Source organism: Ochotona princeps, chromosome 2 (assembly GCF_030435755.1).
Source record: "Ochotona princeps isolate mOchPri1 chromosome 2, mOchPri1.hap1, whole genome shotgun sequence".
NCBI classification, from domain to species: Eukaryota; Metazoa; Chordata; class Mammalia; order Lagomorpha; family Ochotonidae; genus Ochotona; species Ochotona princeps.
The window spans coordinates 162,493,659-162,514,361 of NC_080833.1; the positions used below are offsets into that span (position 1 = coordinate 162,493,659).

General features: G+C 41.2%; 1 protein-coding gene across 1 annotated transcript in view; it reads left to right on the plus strand.

The window, feature by feature from the left end:
• Nucleotides 1-20,703, plus strand: part of PAPPA2 (pappalysin 2) — a 230,588-nt gene that overhangs the window by 100,329 nt on the left and 109,556 nt on the right. Inside the window, exons 7-11 of the mRNA XM_058660702.1 lie at nucleotides 4,294-4,783; nucleotides 7,868-7,996; nucleotides 12,573-12,664; nucleotides 15,986-16,179; nucleotides 18,041-18,187. Coding sequence (XP_058516685.1) covers nucleotides 4,294-4,783; nucleotides 7,868-7,996; nucleotides 12,573-12,664; nucleotides 15,986-16,179; nucleotides 18,041-18,187 — 1,052 coding nt within the window. The remainder of the gene's footprint in view (nucleotides 1-4,293; nucleotides 4,784-7,867; nucleotides 7,997-12,572; nucleotides 12,665-15,985; nucleotides 16,180-18,040; nucleotides 18,188-20,703) is intronic.

Genomic DNA, 20,703 nt, shown 5'->3' on the forward strand with positions numbered 1-20,703 from the left:
CTGATTGTACCCAGCTTTTTCTAAATAACAGTTTTCAAGGAAAAAAGGAGAAGCTAATATAAAATTTACAACATTGGACTCAGAGAATGGCATTTCATAAGAGGTCCTGACTGTGGCAGACAGATCGTGCTGTGCTGGTAGTATGACACCTGCTTAACTCCCTGACATTGTGCATTTTTTCATTTTTAATGCTTGGAACATTTCACAGTTTTTTGATGGAGTTGAAGGAAATTGGAAATTCTGGGTCCTGATTCTGGTGTTGTATCTTAAGGCAAACCAAGCCAACTTTTAAGCATAAAAATATTTTATCAGAGTGCCTGATTTAAAGTCCTGTAGTTGGAATACAGCTCCCTGCTAATGCCTTTGGGATACAAAAGGTGGGCCAAGCACTTGTGTTGCTGATATGGGAAACCTGGGTGTAGTTCATGACTCCTCGTTTGGGCCTGGTCCACCCTGACTGCTGCGAGCACTTAAGTAGTGACCCAGTGGAGAGAAAATTCTGTCTCTTTTTTCTTTCCTTCTCTTCTTCTCACTCTTTCTCTATTTCTATCTGTCTTTCTCAAGTGAGTGTGTGAATGTGTGTCTCTGTCAGTTTTATTTTGATAGATAGATAGATGATAGATAGATAGATAGATAGATAGATAGGTAAAACCCTATCTGATGAGCAGTGCTGGTATTGGGTTGGTTTCCAAGGGCCTTTACTTGTACTGGGAGTAGGCATCAGAAAATTCTATTAAGAAATGCTTGTATCCTTTTCCTTTGAAAAGCTAAAAGCAGACGAACAGTATAGTGTAGCATTCCATGTAAACACTGGTTCAAGTCCTAGCTGCTCCACTTCTGATCCAATTGTCTGCTAATGTGCCTGGGAAACAGGTGGAAAGGATGCTTGGCCCCCCACACCCATTTGAGAGATCCAGGAGAAGCTCCCGGCTCTGGGCACCTGGCTCTGGCCTGGCCTAGATCCAGCCATCAATGCCATTTTGGGGAGTGAACCAGTAGAGTGGAAGACTTTCTCTCTGTCTCTCTCTTTCCGCATGTCAGTACCACACAAGACAAATTACAGCATGCAGCTGTTTTTTATATATATATATATATATATATATATAGATAGATAGATAGATAGATATATATATCTCCCTCTCTCTGTAACTTTAGATTTTTCAGTAAATAAAATCTTAAAAAATGAAAGAGTGCAGTACAAGTATCATATTTAAAATACACACTATAAAAATAATTGAGGACCCAGCATGGTAGTCTAGTGGCTAATGTCCTCGCCTTGCATGCCACCAGGGTCATGTATGGGTACCATTTCATATCCCAGCTGCTACACTTCCCTACCAGCTCCCTGCTTGTGGGCTGGGATAGCAGAAGAGGACTGCCCGAAGCCTTGGAACCCTACACCTGCATAGGAGACCTGGAGGAGACACCTGGCTTCAGATTGGCTCAACTCCTGTCTTTGTGGTCACTTGGGGAGTGAACTGGTGCATGGAAGAAGATCTTTGTCTCTGTTTCTCCTTCTCTCTGTACATTTGACTTTCAAAAAAAAATTGACTCCCCAGTGAAGCAGTCACAAAAACATGGATATACAAATGTGATCAAAATACATTTAATTTAATATATCTGTATAACTCTTTTAAAATAAAAACAAAATATATCTTTAATATATATGTATGCATTAAATGATATGTAATGAATAATTGTTGGCCACCAGATACTTTTTATGTGCTGTGAGAACTAGAAAATAGAGCTAGGTATATTCCCTTCTTGACTATATCATGAAGGAAATTTCTCTAATTTCATAATATAAAATAGCTCCCTATCCCATCCTGTAATTCTCTATTTCCTTAAATGTCTTCATTTGTCTTCAAAGATATCATCATTATTTGAAACTGTACCTTGCATCCATTTCCCTTGTCTGATATGAAGGGGAAAATCTTCATCTCTCACTCACTCTGCCTCTGAAACTGGGTGCTACATATGTAACACTAATCTGCTGACACTGAGTACTTCGTCTGAGAGATATAACATAGCGCTGATCAATGGACTGATGAGTGACCTCGGAGTATACACAGAAATGAACATGCAGCATGAAGTGGAACACATCGCATCTACACATGGGCACACGTACATCCCCCCGCATGACTGAACGTGTCTCCTCCAAAGTCTTTATTTTCCAAATTTTGTGGGACTGAATAATTCTACCAATTCAAATGCAAATGGTCAATTTGGTCTATCTCTTCTATAGAAACAAGTAAGATAGGGGTTTGACAGAAGGATCTTCCAGAAGCTCATGGAAATGCATATTATGAGAAAGCTATGCATGAATATTGATTTTTTTTCTACCAAAATGAATTGACCATTAGATTCCACTTTCCATGAAATTTTAGAAGTGCATTAGGATTATTATTTGTTTTAAAAGAGAGAACATAAAGACTGAAAGAGAGTCCATATTCACCCAGCTGAGCGTTAATGACACAGCATGGACAAGAGCCTAACTGCACTGATCCCTAATTTAATACTGTTTCATCGGTTCCTCTCATGCCACCTTACCTGGAGTATGTGTGCTATTAACATTTTTATAATTTTTATAATTTTGTTATTTATGCGTGTGCCATGGTAGCCTGGTGACTAAGATTCTCCCATTGAATGCACTGGGATCCCATATGGGTGTTGGTTTGTGTTCCGGCTGCTCCACTTCCCTTCCAGCTCCCTGCTTGTGGCCTGGGAAAGCAGTTGGGGAAGGCCCAAAGCCTTGGGACCCTGCACCCGCGTGGGAGGGCTGAGGAGGCTCCGGGCTCCTGGTTTTGGATCAGATCGGCTCTGTTTCAGCTGTTGCGGTCACTTGGGGAATGGGCCAGCACACAGAGATTCTTTGTTTCCCCTTCTATCTGTGGATCTGACTTTCCAATAAAAATAAATAAATCTTTAAGAAAAAATAACAAAGAAAAGAAAACGAAGAAAAAAGATTTTGTTATTTATATAAAGTGAACAAATGTCACAGCACAGATTTTAGTGATCCTACTTTCCTACCCTCCCCGCTCCCCATGTTTCTCACCCTCCCTTCTCCATTATTTCTTTTCCTAATGGCACATTTATACTTGACTCTGGAATCTCCATTTGTCTCCCCTCTCAATGATATGTGTGCATATTTCCTGCCTGAAGTTTCCCCCAAGCTGTTGTCTACGTACTCACACGCACCTGAACTGGAAGGGAACTTTTTAAAAAAAAAAAAAAAAGATTTAATTATTTTTATTGGAAAGGCAGATACACAGAGAGGTGGAGAGACAGAAAGGAAGATCTTTCATCCGATGGTTCATTCCCCAAGCGTCCACAACGGCTGGAGCTGAGCCAATCCAAAGCCAGGAGCCAGGAGTTTCATCCGGGTCTCTCCCCGCAGGTGCAGGGTCCCAAGGCTTTGGGCCATCCTCGACTGCTTTCACAGGTCACAGGCAGGGAACTGGATGGGAAGTGGGACCACTGGGATTAGAACTGGTGCCCATATGGGATCCCAGCGCTTGCAAGGCGAGGACTTTAACCACTATGCTATTGCGCCGGGCCTGGCAGGGTACTTTCAAGGTGTGGTTTTAAGAGAGGACCAAAGTCAACAGAAAGGACCACTAAAATCAGATCTTCGGTATGATAGAAGCTTCCTGACAAGTGCTGTAAGGAGCATAGTGAAGTCTGCAATCAACCACAGTTCCAGGCGCATCCAATTGTCATACATTATTAATATACTAAGTCCATGTAACTCCCCTGCCCCAATCTTTATTTTTAATGTTTATGCGTTTCTTTTCATTACTCACAAAACAGAGTGACAGAGTCCAAAGCGAGTGAACAGGTGGGAGAGATCATCCTCCGGCCGGCTCATTCCCCAGACATCCACCAGACTCAGGTCTGAAGCAGTTCCAAACCCAGCAGCCCAGGATTCCAGCTGCCAGAACGTCCTAGGATGCATGCGCAGGAGGCTAGATCAGAAACAGACATGCCAGAATGTGGTCTGATGTGTGAATCAGATGTCCCAACCGGCAGCTCCTGCCCCACCGCAGCACCGAACTCTGCCCTCAGATCTTTAAAGGGAATGACCTCCCTTGTCTGCATCAGCCTCCTGCTTTTATCTGAGTCCTGGGGCAGCCCCATTCCAGGTCCCTGATAACAGGCAGCGTACAAAGGTGTTCGAGTGACAAAGACCGTGCTATTTTGTACATTCACACCTTGTTAGTTGGCTGTACTTAAGCGCTGACCTACTGACCTACTAGTCATTTTCTGATCCCTGTGTCTGCTCACCTTCCCCAGGACCTCCCGATGTGGATCAGCCCTGTGAGCCCAGCTTGCAGGCCTGGAGCCCTGAGCTTCACCTTTACCACATGAACATGACGGTGCCCTGTCCTGCAGAAGGCTGTAGCCTGGAGCTGCACTTCCAACACCCGGTCCACGCGGATACCCTCACCCTGTGGGTCACTTACCTGTCAATGGACCCCTCCCAAGCGCTCTTCGATACAGAGATACTGCTGGAACACCAGGAGTCTGTGCACTTGGGCCCCTTGGACACTTTCTGTGATACTCCACTCACCATCAAGCTGCATGTGGAAGGGAAGGTCTCAGGCGTGAAAGTGTACACGTTCGATGAGCGGATGGAGATAGACGCGGCCCTTCTCACCTCTCAGCCCCAAAGTCCTCTGTGCTCTGGCTGCAGGCCCGTGAGATACCAGATCCTCCGGGAGCCGGCCTTTGCCAGCGGCTTGCCGGTCATGGTGACACATCCTTGCAGGAAGTTCACGGACACGTGAGTCGGGCAGTGGGGCCTTTCTATACCACAGGACTTCCTGGGGCTTTGCGGGTGAATTGATGACTTTCATTCCCACGTTGGAATGCTCTAATATGCCCTTAGTTGGAGAAACAGAATTTTGTTCTAAAACAGCATATTTAAAGTAAGGGAAAGCATGTCTCAGAAAGGGCCGAGTGAGTGCTCTGATTTCTCATACCGTCACAGTCACTGGAGAAAGAATGGAGGTTAGTGTTGGACTGAATGAACTGCTACAAAAAGTTGATCAGAATCAGTGTCTCCTGTTGTAATAACAGCTGAATTTTTAATTTCCTGCTGTCAACAATCCCATAGTTGAGCAAAGAGGCTGAGGACAGGAGGGCCTGCAGACACGTCACTCTGTTCTTTCGCACAGGGTGTGTGCTTCATTCTTTCCTCCAGCCTCCATTTCTTCTTCCCTGCTCTTCCAAATCTTTTTCTCTCTTACTGCTCTTTTTCGTTTCTGTGTGTAGTGACTTCTGTTATGTTCTTGGCACGCTGTGAGTCAGTGTCGAATAGGCACACACAAACACAAGGTCATTGTGATAAAGTTCAATGTCTCGAGCCATTTCCCCACGTCATGCTTGTCTCTAACTACTGTTCTGAGGACACACATATGGTCAAACTAATGTTTTGTTGGAGATCCAGCATCAGTTATCTTTTTGCAGCAATTAGAAACCATCTCACAATGCAGTGGGCTAAGACAAAAGGCCACATTTCTCATGATTCTTTGGGTGGGTTGGGTGTTCTTGTCTGGACTGACTTGGCTAGAATTAAGTGGCCCAAGACAACCTCATACACATATAACAGTCCTCGGCTCAGGCAGCTGTGTGAGGGCCTCTTTGCTACACGCTCCCCAAAACCTGAGCTGGGTCGCTTCTCATGGTGATGCCAGGATCCACAGAGGACAAACCTCAGAGCACTCATACTTTTTCAATACCTGATTTATGTTGCTTGTGAGCACACTCCATTAGCCACAGCACAGCACAAAGCTGATTCCAGATGCAAGGGTGTGCAGGGTAGTGAAACTCACCCTGGACTGAGTCACTTTGCCAAGAGTGCCACTGCTGAGGGAGCCATTGGGCACTTGATAGTGTGCCAGAGTCATAAACAAAGGTAGACCTGGGGTTCACATAGCTGCTCCACGTCTGTTCTCTTCAACAGACCCAGAGTAGAGAAGTGGTAATATAAAACAAAAAGTTAATGAAAACAGGAGGATAATTTATTGGATGAATTTTAAAAAAGAAAAACATCGCTTTTGAGCTTCTCTAATAAGATAGTTAATTTGACATTCATTTTCTAATTTGATACATATTTAATAACAGGGCCAATAAAATCCCATTTTCAGTTTGGTTGAATAGCTAGTAAATGGAAGAATTATAATTTGTGTTCAATTTTATAGGATTGTTAACTTAAGGTGTGTAATACCCCATGTCTGAGTGCCTAAACTTCTGACTCCAGTTTTAGGCCAATGCAGACCTCTGGCGGAAGCAATGATAGCTCAAGTGATTTTGTTCCTGTAACCCTAGTGGAAGGCATGGATCACCCCCCAGGCTCCTGACTTTGGCCCAGCTCAGTCCTGGTCATTTCAGGCAACAGGGTGTTTAACAGTAGACGAGAACTCCCTATCTCTCTCCCTCTTCCCCCACCACTTTTCTCTGTCTTTCCCTCCCTTTCAACTTCCTTCTCTACTTCCCTTCTTCCCTCTCTTCTCCGACTTCTTCCACACACATATATGTACATATACATACATATATGTGTATCTCTAATACATTTAAAAAATATCGTAATATCCAGATTTCCTCCTCAGTATCATTTCTATCCTCTGTCCTCAGTGACTCACTGCCTTTCACAGGTCATTGATGATGTAGCTACCTGCTGCTGAGCATTGCCCTGTGAGTAGCCAGCAAATCCTGACCTTGCCTCCAACCCCTTCCCCGGTCACAAAGTAGCATTAGCCCTTTATGGGTGGCTGGACAGGAAGTGTGACAGAAAGTGCCAGCACTGGTTAGGATAGAGCTGCTTTTGCTTTAGCCATACCTGTCATTCTCATCCAAGAATTGCTTCCTTGAAAGGGAAAATTAACTTGGAAACATCAAAGTCTTTCAGTGTTTTTCCCATGAAAATTCCCACAAGCCTCTATAGAGGTCTTTAAGCAAGTTTTAGAAACCCCAAGTCATTTCCTGTTTGTCGGTGGCTGTCTCAGGTGAGGGAGTGAAGGCTTTGTGGTCCGACTCAAGAGTCTGCTGCGGAAGGGAGGTCTTGGCAAAGGATGGAGACTGCTGATGCAGCTCTTGTCCTGTAGAGTAACTCCCATTGTGGCTAGACTTCGACAGTATTTTTCCAATTAGGGCAGGCACTGGACAAAGCAAGGATGCAGGGAAAATTGTTTACTCCCTTTTACACATCCTGCGTCTCACAGTGTCCACCTGGCCAGTACTCCTGGGTTCTCTTACCTCGCTCCTGCGTGTCAGCAACAGCAGCTCCATTCCTGGGAAGTAGTTGCATGCTTTTCCAATGCCCGAATTGGTTAAACCATCAGCGAAGTGAAAACAGAAGGTGTTTTCATATCCTGTGTAACACAGTTGCTCTTATTCGGAAGGATTTAGTCTCCTCAAGACAAAATTATCCTGAGAAAACTGAGATGCAAAGATCCAAGAGAGACTTTGCTAGCTCCAACTCTGAAACTCTTTTTCTTTTCTTTTTTCTTCTTTCTCTCTGACTTCTTTCATTACAGATGCCAAAGACTGAATTTTTAATAGCTTTGTTTTAATTCGGAAAAAACACACTTGAAATACCATCCTCTTAGATTGTTTTCTGGGATTGTTAAAGGTGATATTAGTTCAACCAATATTTATTGCACATCTGGTATGGGGAATATGGAAATGAATTTGGTTTCCCACATGATGTTGCTGTTTAAGACTGTGTGCCGTGATCTTTGTGATGGGGACAAAGTTCAGTGTTTACATTCTCTGGAGTTGTTACCTTGAACTCCTGCAAAGCATTGGCAAAGGATGCAGGGTGTCTGTGTTGATGCCGTGGTGACAAGCCCCTTGGTCTTCACAGGGAAGTCATGCCTGGACAAATGTATCGGTACCAAGTCCAAGCTGTAGCTGGAGCAGAAATTGGAGAAGCTTCGCCTCCCCTGAGTCACATCCATGGAGCTCCTTATTGCGGAGATGGAAAGGTGGAGAAGTGAGTAATGGAAGTTTGAGGGACTCACAAGTAAGGACTCTCCGTCCTGGTATTCACACACTGTGTTCCAACAGGAAGCTAGAAGAGCAAGTGCTAGATTTGTTTTTGATATTCCATGATATTAGAATGACCTAATTTAAATTCCCCAGATCAGGGATCTAACCTCCCATTTGAGGTTGGTTTCTTTTGGAAGTGTTGAGTATAAAGCAATACATGATTCTAGTGTTGAACTTGCAGCTTGTGACTGCGCGAGCACTTACGCAGTCATGGATGTTTCCACACAATTATGGAAAGATAGATTTTGTTTAGGATTCATCTCAGAATGTAGAAGTCCTGGGGCTGGTTTTCCTGGGGCCCTCTTTACTGTTCTGAACCGTTCATGTAAGTACCACTAAGCAGACATGGAATCACTCCTCTGGTTTCTTAACATTCCATGTTCCTTCTCCTGAATCCACTCTATTTTGCCTATAATATTCCCAATATTGGAACTGAAAAAAAATCTCAAGGTAGGAAAATCTGTCATACTATGTCAGCCTGCCATTAGTGTGCCTGCAACTGAATTTATTATGTGCATAAAGCTGCTAGAGCAAGAGGCTAGAAGACCAAGCACTAAGATTTGCCTGAGATTCATATCCTATTGAGATGGGCTATTTTAAACTTCCCAGATCAAATGAACATATATTATATTTTGTAATCCTAATGAAATCCACTGTGCAGCCTTTCTTGGGATTTCATGCCATCATTTAGTGCAAATCTCTTTGTTTTCATGTAAGCATGAAAAGCAGGGGCCCAGCCTTGTGATTGTAAGCTTCCATCTGTGACCCTGGCATCCCATATAAGCATTGGCTGGAGTCCAGCTGCTCTGCTTCCAATCCAGCTCCCTGCTCTTGAGTGTGGGAAAACAGCAGAAGGTGAATCAACTCTGCCACCGTGTGGAATAGCCTGCTGGAGTTCCAGGCTCCTGGTGATATCCTAACTTTTCTAGGCTTTGTGGCTATTTTGAATCATTAGATAGAAGTCCTTTCTACCTCTGGCTCTCGGTCTGCAACATTGTCTTTCAAATAAAACAGAACAGTATGAACAGTAGCTATTCCTGTCTAATATATGGAAACAACTGTGGTAAGGTGAATAGTAAACAAACCTTGCTAGTTTGTGGCCATCTCATGCCTATCTAAGCATCCCACTCAGCTTCCTCCATCCCATCTCAAAACAAATTTCTCCCGAGTGTGGATCACAAATCCACAGAATGAGTGTAATTGTCACTGCTGCTTCTCTGCTGCTTCTGGATGCTTCATTTTAAGTCTGCAGCCTACCAGTTAAGGTTTTGGGGGACTAGAGTTCCTCCTTGATTCTGGCAGAGCTGTCATTGAACACACTTCTCTTCCCTGTATCCCAGAATCTCCTAAGATGATTCTCTGATGGTGGTCATCCTGAACCTCAGGGTGCCACACCTGGGTGATGGGAAAATGGACACTCTTGTTAAATGGGTTTTGTACAGTTGCTCCTGTGCTCTGGTAAATTTCCTTATCAAAACATCCTTTAAAACTTCATCCTGTGTTTTCTCTGAGGGTGGAGAACTTAGCACTGCCATTCAGCCAGGGCTACTTCTGAATCAAAGTTCTTCGTCAGTTGTGGGCATCCAATAATATAGAGAGCTAAGAGACACAAATTAGTTCATTCTCTTGGGTATCATTTATCACTGAGAGCATTGAAACAGACATAACAGATGGTGCTGAAACTGTGGACAGTTGTCATCTACTCAGTGGCACCTTAGGCATCTAACCCGGGATCCAACAGAAACTTGTGGTTCCTAAGGGTTTGAAATGCAGCACATGCAACTACGAAACTGAAGGCTTAATTCCATTTCTTTCAAACCATCTAGTTTAAAAGCTAAAATAGATGTAGTTATGGTATTGGAATACCCTTGAGAATATTTTGAGCAACTTTGATAGCTTTAAGCTTTTTCTTTAATTGTATTTTTTTTTATTGACTTAAGAGTCACAGAGAAGCGCTCCTCCATCTGCTAGCTCAGTCCACACACTTCCACAAGAGCCAAGTGAGAGTCAGGAACTGGATACAGCACTCCTGTGTGGGTGGTGGGAACCCACCTGCCTCCCGGGATGTGCAGCAGCAGGAAGCTGGAATCGGACGTGGGACCTGGGCTCAGCTTCAGGCACTGTGGTACGGGGTGTGAGCGGCACGAGTGGTGTCTTAACTTCCAGGCCAAATGCCCATTCAGCAATAATCTGGGCAGTTGAGCGTAAATGCAGAACAAAGATATGTTGTAAGTAAAAAATCTACACTAGGTTTCATTCATCTGAAAAGCAAAAGTGAGAATGTCACATGCCTCGTTAATAACTTTATACTGATTCTAGGTTGGAATGGTACTTTGAATATTTTCACTGAAATCTGTTATTAAATTAATATCCTATGTTACTTTAGAATGACTAACAGAATAATAGAAATCATATATGTGATTCATTCTATTTCTGTTGGTTATCTCTGCATATGGTTATATTTAAAGTATTCAGATTATCTTTAGAATGAAAATACAAAGTTGCCAGATTGAAAGATCAGATCCTGAACCTGATGTTGGAGAACTACTGACGTGTTAACTCTCTCTTCAAAGACGATGAAATCAAGGCAGGAACAGTTTGCAGGCTGCTTGGATATCACACATCAGATAAAGCACCCTGTGGCCTTCATGCAGAGAAAGAACTGAAAGCATCTTTATTTCCTGCAATTTCACTGTTTTAAATACTTCTTTAATCTTTTCTTCACTTCAAGCTCAGTATTTAACATGTGGTTATTATATCATTGCAGTTACTACATTATTTTAATTCATTTTAAAGCATTCTCGTAATTGATGATTTAATCCATTCGTTTGAGGGATAGTTTTTTTCCTCTATTTAGCATTTATTGTCAGATATCTATTAATATCAAATACATTTTACAATAATGATATATAATAAAAGGAATAAATATAATCTTTCCTCAATCAATTCTTATGTTGAGGGGTAGTTTAAACAATGATTAGTGACATTGGTGAAGTTCTGTGTCGGAGAACACACTAGCATTATGAAACTGCAGAATGAAAATGCATGTTGAATAAACAAAGCAAACCGGTTTTTGCAAGACCCTATTATTGGTCCTATCATAGGGACTTCAACCCGTTTTTTGCTTTGTTTTCACATAATGCTTTGTGCCCTCATCACTATAATCAACCCCGATTCAGTTGTCAGTTATGTAAGCATTTGAAGTTCAGAACATCACATTTCTGCTGTTTCTCCCCTACAATACACACCATCAAAACATTAGGAGCAGTAGGGAGCAGTACAGGGATTGAGCCCTACATAGAATGACCCAGTGGAGGACCTGTAAGGCCTGCTGAATTTCTTGGTGTACAAACAGGAGACTCAGAAAGGCAGCCTCCTAGTTTGCATCCAGACAGAAAAAAAAACAATGGAAACAAAAATAGCACCTAGTGCTGCAGAGAATGCAAAACCACACATGCAAGATTTCTTTCACAGCAGATTGGTTATCTCTATTTTCTTTTTTTTTTAGGATTTACTTATTTTATTACAAAGTCAGATATACAGAGAGGAGGAGAGACAGAGAGGAAGATCTTCCATCCGATGATTCACTCCCCAAGTGAGCCGCAATGGCCGGTGCGCGCCAATCCGAAGCCGGGAACCAGGAACCTCCTCCGGGTCTCCCACATGGGTGCAGTGTCCCAATGCATTGGGCCGTCCTCGACTGCTTTCCCAGGCCACAAGCAGGGAGCTGAATGGGAAGTGGAGCTGCCGGGATTAGAACCGGCGCCCATATGGGATCCCGGGGCTTTCAAGGCGAGGACTTTAGCCGCTAGGCCATGCCGCCGGGCCCAGGTTATCTCTATTTTCAAACTTTCATGTTTCAATTGTATTTGAAAGGAGAGGAGATACAGAAAGTGTGAGAGAGAGAGAGAGAGAGAGAGAGAGAGAGAGAAAGAGAGAGAGAGAGATGAGTCAGGTCAAAGCCAGGAGCTTGAATCTCAATGTAAACCTCTCACCAAGGTGGCAGAGATTGAAGTATTTACTCCATCATCTACTGCCTTGCAAGGTGCACATGAGCAAGCGATTGGAAAAGGAAGTTAGGAGACTTAAACTAGGCCGGCTGACATGGGATATGAGCATCCCCAGTGGCAGCTTTGTTGCTGTGACAAACATCCAGTCCTAACTCGCACTTTTGAAGACCCTGCTCCTTCTAGGCCCTAAGCTCTTCTCAGAGGAGCACGGTGGTGGATATGTCGTATCTCCTGAATGCTTCTGAGCCATGACCTACTTGACTTCTGGAAATTGTCACTGCCAATGGCACGTGCCAATCAACAGTCAAAACTGAAATGGTTTTCATTTTTAACTTCTATGTACTTGATTTTTTTCTTTTCTCTAAAAGCATTCTGTTAACTCCTACTCTTTAACATCCTGCACATCTTCACTAAATCATGATGTATATTAAAAACTTATAAATGATGGTAGTTTGGACATGAAAACTCATTTCAATGATGTATGTATATGTGCAATTTTTTACCTGCTAGGAGCCTGGGAGAAGAGTGTGATGATGGAGACCTCTTGAGCGGTGATGGGTGCTCACGGGCCTGTGAACTAGAAGAAGGATTCTACTGTGTGGGTGAGTTCAGGCGCTCTTGCCTGCAGTTCTATTTTATTTTTTGCACATGTCTCAGAACATGATTTTGTAAGTTATTAATATCTTGTCATGTGTCATTTATAGATGAGAATAATTATCACATAGCATTTGATGTATTCAACGTATTTCTTTTCATATATGTTATCTCACTTAATTCCTTTAGTAACTATGAGGAAAGAAAACTGAGGCAGAGAGAACCCACACATCTCGCTTTGCTATACAGATAGAAGTGGTAAAGTCAGGATTTGAACCCAGGGAGTGTAACGCCAGAACCTGTATGCTAAGCCCTTGGGTAATACTGCTTCTTGACTTACAATTAGTAAAGATTTCTCCTGGAGCCTCATGTGTAACACCAAAACTTCAGGTAGGCAGCACGTGCAGGTTCTAGCACACAGGAAGGAAGCGTGTAAGGGGGTGGGGATGCAGGATCCTTTTGGGTGGCAGTGTTTAATAGATGAGATCATGAAGGACATCAGAGAGCCATACCATGAAGAATCACTGGGAGTAAAGGATAACGAGGTGTCTTTGACTCTAGAATCTTGCCGTCAAGGGAGGCAGTCCACAGAACTCTCCGCTCTGATTCGTGTAGTCATCCATAGGGTTCATTAATGTAGGCTGAATTCCAGTCACATCTGCATATGTTATAATGGCTTTACGATACATAAACACACACCGACATTATTTTAAAGAACAGTGCATGTGAAAATATTTTATGTCTCCCAATCTTCAGATAACAAAGGGTAATGGTCATAATTACATAAAACGAAAGAAAATGTTAAGGTACTACAAAGAGCATGTAAATGGCCCTGCCTTCTAGAGCTAGAGCTGAATCCTAGAATCCTAGAATCTTGGTAACTGTGTCTGCATCACCCATCCCTCCAGCCTTTCATCCACCCATGCATTTATCCGTTTGACAAATGTCCATTGTCTATGTTGTATTCGGGGTCACCACATATTCAGTTGCAAGTCTGATAGAGGCCTTGTTCCTTCATGCATATGGTTTAGAGTGAATCAGAGCCCAGTTTCACTGTCTTATGAAACCCTGTCTAGCAATTCCCGAGATGTGCAGTTCCAACTGTGCAAAAATACACCAAGATTGGCAATTTCACTTAGAAATGGCCCCATCTGCTATAGAATGTTTTTCCCTTTTGTACCCCTGACACTTTTTTTTATGAAACTGGGTGTCAGGATATTTTAGTTGCTAATCCAAAGGTGTACAGCAAGGTGTCTGAAGTGCCAGCCCAGAAACTCAGCTTTCTTCAGGATTCATCAACTGCATTTTCCTTGCTATGAAACTACAGGAGGATACACATTTTTTCCTTGTTTTATTTGACTACCATTCAGATATTTGAAATGCCTCCCCATTATTCTCTTTTCCAATCCAAACACCCCCTCGTGTGATTAGGTTTCCAGACCCTTTCCTATTCACCCCAACCTGGCATGTTTCCTGTGCTCAATGCCCAGAAAGAATCCAATACTGCAGATGTGGTCTGGCTGTGCAGAAAACACTGAACCGATTAACTCCATCTTCTGTACACAAGCATTTGCTAATGCCACCTCTGTTTTCATCATTTCTTTTTGGTAGCCACATAGTGGTCTCTTTCTGAACATAAATATACATTCTGTAGATGATGTGTCTTCCCCAGTGCAGCTCAAGTCTCACTCAACTTTAATGCAGTCCATGCTTTGTTTCCATTATATTGCATCCCATAAGGTTTAGCTTATAGTTTCTTGGTCTCCAACCCCAATAAGATTATATCTAAATTATTTTAACTATGTGTAAATACTATGTTTAAAACTATATTGAAATTATTTACAGGGTAAAGGCGAAAAAGATACTTTTCACCATGAGGTATCTTTTTCAATAAGTAGTAGGTTCAACACAGGCTAAGCATGTACTACTATTATTTCTCAACATATTAGGATAGAAGGAACTGTTGTGACGTGTATTTTCTGTAGTCTATTATTTTCGTATACAGCTGAAAAAAATCACAGTCAACACTTTAAAATACACGGTAAAAATAAAAGATACACAGGAACAAAAAGTTGTAGTCATTGGAGAGATAGAAAATCACAGCCAAAAAGATGAGTGTGTGTATATATATATATATTTATATATAAATGTATATTTTACGTGTATATGCACTTAGATATGGTATATATATATATATATGCACATATGCATGTGTTCTTAGAAGTAAATTTCAAACAGGTTATAGGAAGTTGGATTAAAAGGTAAGTTTATTTGAAGCCCCAAATTTTGAAATATAGAAATATGACAGATCTTGCAAAACTTAATGAAAAAAATGCATGATATGAAAAAAAAAACCTTGCAAGAATCTCCAAAACATTCTTGGCTCGATATAGATTTATATTTCAATTCTATTTTTCCAAGCCAGAATGTGCGTGCCCATGTGTGTGTTTGTGTGTGCGCATACATGTGCTTTTATAAATGCCTGTAGAAGCGAGGTGCTGCAAATCGTTATTGGAAAGTTATTCCAAATGTGTATATTTTGTTTTTAGGCCAATAGTTTTAAACCAAGCAGTGGCTTATTTGTTGCTAAAAGAGAAATAAATGATAAAGGGTCTTAGATTTAAGGAAATTATTCAGGAAAATAATGTGTAATGGCATGTTGAGGAACAGCTGATAAATCCCTGAAACATGCTTGCATTATTATTGTGAAAAACAAAAAAATAAAACAAATGTTATGGTAAGAATGATCTTCAACAATGAGTTACAGAATATGTACATGGATTTTAATTTATTTTACATCTTGATTTTATTTTCATGGCCTTATCTTTAAGTACAAAATGGAAATTAGAATTATTCTACAAATGTTAGTTATCTCAATTTGAATGGAAAGTGCTCAAGATAATACATACATAAGCCACTATAAACTTGGAGTCCCTATTGTTCAGTTTCAGAGAAATTACACTATTGAAACACAATTCAGCAGCAAAATATGATTGAAAATAAATTTCTCAAACATTTCAGATGCCAGAAGACATTCAAATATAAAATACAGTAAGCCGTTTGCTTTCATTCTGTTTTACACTTACCTCTCTCATATCTCCGCCTTTCCCATACACTTCCAGTTTCTTACACCCAGATGCAGCTCTTTGGTTCCTTTCCTTCCACCCCAATGCAATTCCTTTCCAGATCTGTTTTACCTTTTGTGTGTTGGGGTGTGGCTGGCAATGAGAGGATTCAATCTTACGGGCTGGAAAAGAAGTACTGTGAGCCCTCATTTTCCCATGAGATACAAAAACACTCCTTCAGTGCCACGTGTTGTGTCTTGGCAGGGGAGCCAAGCCTTTGCTATGTGCATGAAGGAGATGGAGTCTGTGAGTCTTTTGAGAAGAAGTCCAGCATCACTGACTGCGGCCTCTATACCCCCAAAGGACACCAGGATCAGTGGGCTGCCCAGGCACTCTCCCCTTATGAAGACATGGAGAAATGTCCCATTGCCTTGGTCACTGGCCAGCCTCATTCCATGGTAAGTTAAGCCAGATGAACAGCATCTAGGCCAAGCATAGTTGTCTGGTGACTTGTTAAGTGATCTCCCTGCATATCTATAGGCAGCTTACGTTTAACTACAGACTTTGGCTAGATTTTGTGCTCGGTGATCTTAGAACAAGATAATGTTAAATGAAAGCTTCTAAATTGCTGATGAAATCCTATCCCACAGACCATTACTAGTTGTCATCCAGGAATACTTGACTGTACAAATACTCCAAGCCATGTGTACAACTCTCAAGTTTAACATGTAAACTAGACTTGGGCTCTTGGTTTGGGAAGATGTATTTTTCACAGAAGTAAAAGGAACATTTAGGGTGTTTTTTTTTTAAGATTTATTTTATTTTCATTACAAAGTCAGATATACTGAGAGGAGGAGAGATAGAGAGGAAGTGGAGCTGCCGGGATTAGAACCAGCGGCCATATGGGACCAAGGCAAGGACCTTAGCCACTAGGCCACGCTGCTGAGCCTGGGTCTTAGGGTCTTAAGGCTGAGTTACATTGTTGGTAAAACTATTAACATAGTATTGCTATTATTGCTAAATTATATTGGACAGGTCACTTAACCTTTGTGGATTTCAGTTTTCTCGTGTGTAGGATGGGCATGAAGTATCTTTTGAATTTTTACCAAAAATTGAATGTACAGATTTTCTTCTGAAGACCCATTTATATGGAAGAGTCTCTGAGAACTTGTAAGATACTACACAAGTGGCATCTATAAGTTCTAACTGAATATTGAGACAAGAGTTAAAAGCTCTGGGGACCACAGCGGCTAAACTTTTCTACTTGGTATAGCAATATGCAGAAATGACGTCTGTTTCTCTAGGTGTAGGTGAGGCCAGGATAAAGTCTTTGAATGCTAGAGGAGACATCACCAAGGAGATTGGGAAGCCAGCCAAGACTGGTGCAAGGGTTCAGGGATGTTGTCAGGAGCCCTGGTATTTCCCACATTCCTCTTCTGCATTCATTGCCTTGCAACTTTGTTCCTCCTGCTCACAGCAGGACTGCTGTCCTTGAGACAGGAGGTCAGTATTTCAAGAAGGACAAAGAGAGTAGGCCAGAGGGAAATAGTTATGTACCAGCTGAGTCTTTCCTTTTTAATTGTGAAAATGGCATCACTTCTGCAAGTTCAGCACCATAATTGGATTTCCACCCACATGTGATTGGCAAAATCTAGGACTCTTTATCACCCATAGTTGTCAAGACCCCTGTGGAAATGAATATTTATGTGACTCTACTCTCACCTTGAACAAAGCTGTGGAGTTTGTTCCTAAGAAAGCAAGAGGAAATGGACATTATTCAGCAATGAGCTGCTTCTACTACAGCTCTCAACAAAGATGAGGCACCTTTGGATGGCCTGGCACTCGATGGCGGGAGCAGGGGAGACTCTGACTTAGTGACAGCTCTCTGCAGTGGCTGTTAGTCTAGCCTGTGTCTTCCCTAAAGGAAGCGGGAGAAATCTCCTGGCGTTTTGCTTTTCTGGCTCCTTTGCTTGTGGTTCCCTAAGTCATCAGCCTCTTCACCTTGGAGTCCAGCCTGTGTGTCTTGGTGGAAAACCTGTAGTCCTCCTGGAATACTTCCGTAGCTAAGCCTTGGATGGATGACCTGAAATGTGCTGGGCCTGTTGGATCAGAGAGTACGAAGAGTTGTCCTATGTGACTGTCTTCCCTGCCAAATTTACCTTGAGATGAACAGAATCCTGGTGCAGCTCTACATTGTACACTTCTGCTTGCCAATAGTATGATCATTAGGTGCTCAAAAAGGTTTGAACTGGAAAGGTTCATTGTCTTTACTCATCTCTCACACTCCCAACTTAATTTTTGGTCAAAATTGCGTTTCAGATTTGCACCTCATACCATCCAGATTTGCCCAAGCAACGCCCCCTTACTGCCTGGTTTCCCTGTGTTACCAATGGAAGCAAATCTCAGAATAAAGGTCGTGAGAAACCAGAAGGCAACCTGCAGAGAGAGGATGAGGTTTGGCTCCAAGTAAGTGATCTGAATAAATTTGTTTTGAACACTAGAGATAGGGTGTTTGAGTGTGTGTGTATGTGTGTGTATGTGAGAGAGAGCACATGTGTGGGATCTTCAAAAAATTCATGAAAATGCACACTATGAAAAAAAGCTATGCTATATGAATTCATAATTTCATTTTTTTGTATCGAACTAAATATATTTCTTAATTCTATCTTCATGAGCTTTTTGGCGATTCTTAAATTTGAAGAGGCACGTTTAAATGACTAAACAGGAAATTTGCTTTTGTTCTTTCAATTTTTCATTTTGAATTTATTTACACCTCTTTTGAGTTTTTAAACGTTTTGCTCCATGAGCAGCTGGTTTTCAAAGTTCAGTCTGAGTCTGAGATGTAAACAACACGGGAATCATAAACGCGTATTGTCCCCTTTGGTCATCACAAAGACCAAAGTTAAGGCATGGGCGTTGCTCCACAAGCATCTTAAGCATCTTCCAGGTTTGCATACAACAGCAAAGGCTACCGCTTAATTTCATCATACACGAGCTTTGCCCATTCCCACTCCATGCGAACAGCTGTATGTGTGTGCCTTTGGGGCCCGATTGTCCTGTTCTTACCGTTCTGGTTCTGAGATCCATTGCTACCATTTCACTTACTAGTAGTTTTGTTCCTTTTCACTACAATACGGTATTCCAGGGTTTGAACTCGCCATCTATGTAAACCTTCGAATGTTGCTATTCTCAAGCATGTTTATAGATATTTGACAATTTGGGGTTATTTCCAGGTTTTCTTTAGTGTGCTATTGTAAATCATTCTGTCCTAAGCATTTCTCTGCATTTCTTGTGGTGAATCTATCTATCTATCTATCTATCTATCTATCTATCTATCTATCTATCTATCTATCTAATTGGAGCTTTTAGATGGGAACTACACCAAGTTTGCTAAATAATCCTGAGTAATGGTCAACATTGGTTCTTCAAATTTACACACTGCCCAGGCATTTATGCATGTTTAAACTGCTTCAATTTCACCGAAACTTGGCTTGTTAACTCAGTTGAAACCACTCTGTTGTTGCGTGATGGTAGCATCCTCTCAAGCTTTGACTTGGATCACATGTTGACTCGTGAGACTTGGAATCTCTTGGGGTGATTTGTAGCAATTTTTTAAATAAAAGCATTCACTAGTCTTTGATCAATTTTCTATTGTGTTGTGGGTTGTTGTCTTCTCAATTTGTGTGATTTCTTTGTCATTTCCTAGCTATGAATCTCTTTAATATTATCCAGTGCTCAGTGGCTAGCTTTCTTTCATTGCTGGTGTTACCTTTAGGTGAAAACCTTAGTCAGACCAGTGTCCATGTCCAATTTATCTCTTTGCCTCTTTATGCTTAGCGTTTTTTCTATATTGTGATAAGAAAAACTTAAATGCTACAAAGATACGCTGTCCCATATCACTTCCTACAAATGGATTATTTTGCACTTTTTGTTTAATGCTGCAGTTCAGCTGAAATTTTCACACATTGCCTAATCAAAGATAAGGATATTTTCCCTGAGTACAGTCAGCAAATCTAAAATTGCATTTATTAAAAATAAAACGAAACAAAACAAACAACAACACCAACAAAACAAACTCATTGTCGCCTTGGTGTACCTCAGCTGACAACATGTATGTGGGATTTTGTTCATTGGTTTTCTATTTGTGTATTAGTTTATATAGCTTTTCTAACATTAGTGTATATCTTATTGCTGTGCATGTTTAATGTCTTCCAATCTAATGTAGTTCTAAGTCTTTGTTCACTTTTGTCCACATTTTTTGGCTCTATTTTATATAAATATTGTCGTCAGCATATCACATCTGAGCAAAATGGGTGCAGCTCATTGAATATAAAGTCAAATTGAGAAGAGTTTTCTTTTTCCTCAGTTTTTCTTATGAATACTTGATAGTTTTCTGGGAAAACAGTAGGGTTTCATTGAGTGATTGTTCTGTATCTATTGATGTTATATTCATTTCCCTTCTTCTGTTAATATCTTGACATATTAATAAACTTCCGAATCTTATACCAACCTTAAACACCTGGAAAGCAGATAATGACATAGAAAGGATTTAGAACACTTGAAAATATTTTGCGAAGCATTTTCCTGTCTGTATTCTTCAGAGATTGGCTGCTTCTCTTCTTTATGTTATTGTCTTGTGATGTTGTATGCTCAAGGCTAGGTATCACTCTTAAGTTTCTTCTGCCTCTTCCTGCTCCCTACCCCAGTTCTCTGAAGAATTTTGTGAAAGGTTAATATTAATTGTTGACTCTTTCACCAGTGAAGTTATGAAACCTTGAAATTTTCTTTCAGGAAAAAATATGGACTATATATACATTTGAAAATAGTTAAACAACTTTTTTACTTAGTTCACTGTAATTTGAAACATTAGACACATGAAAAACTCGTTGTTTCTTTTATTTGCAAAAGAATTTTACCAAGAGTAGTTGGAACATTCCGTGCTGTTTTCCCATTATGTGATTTACCTGACCAAGCAAGTAGTT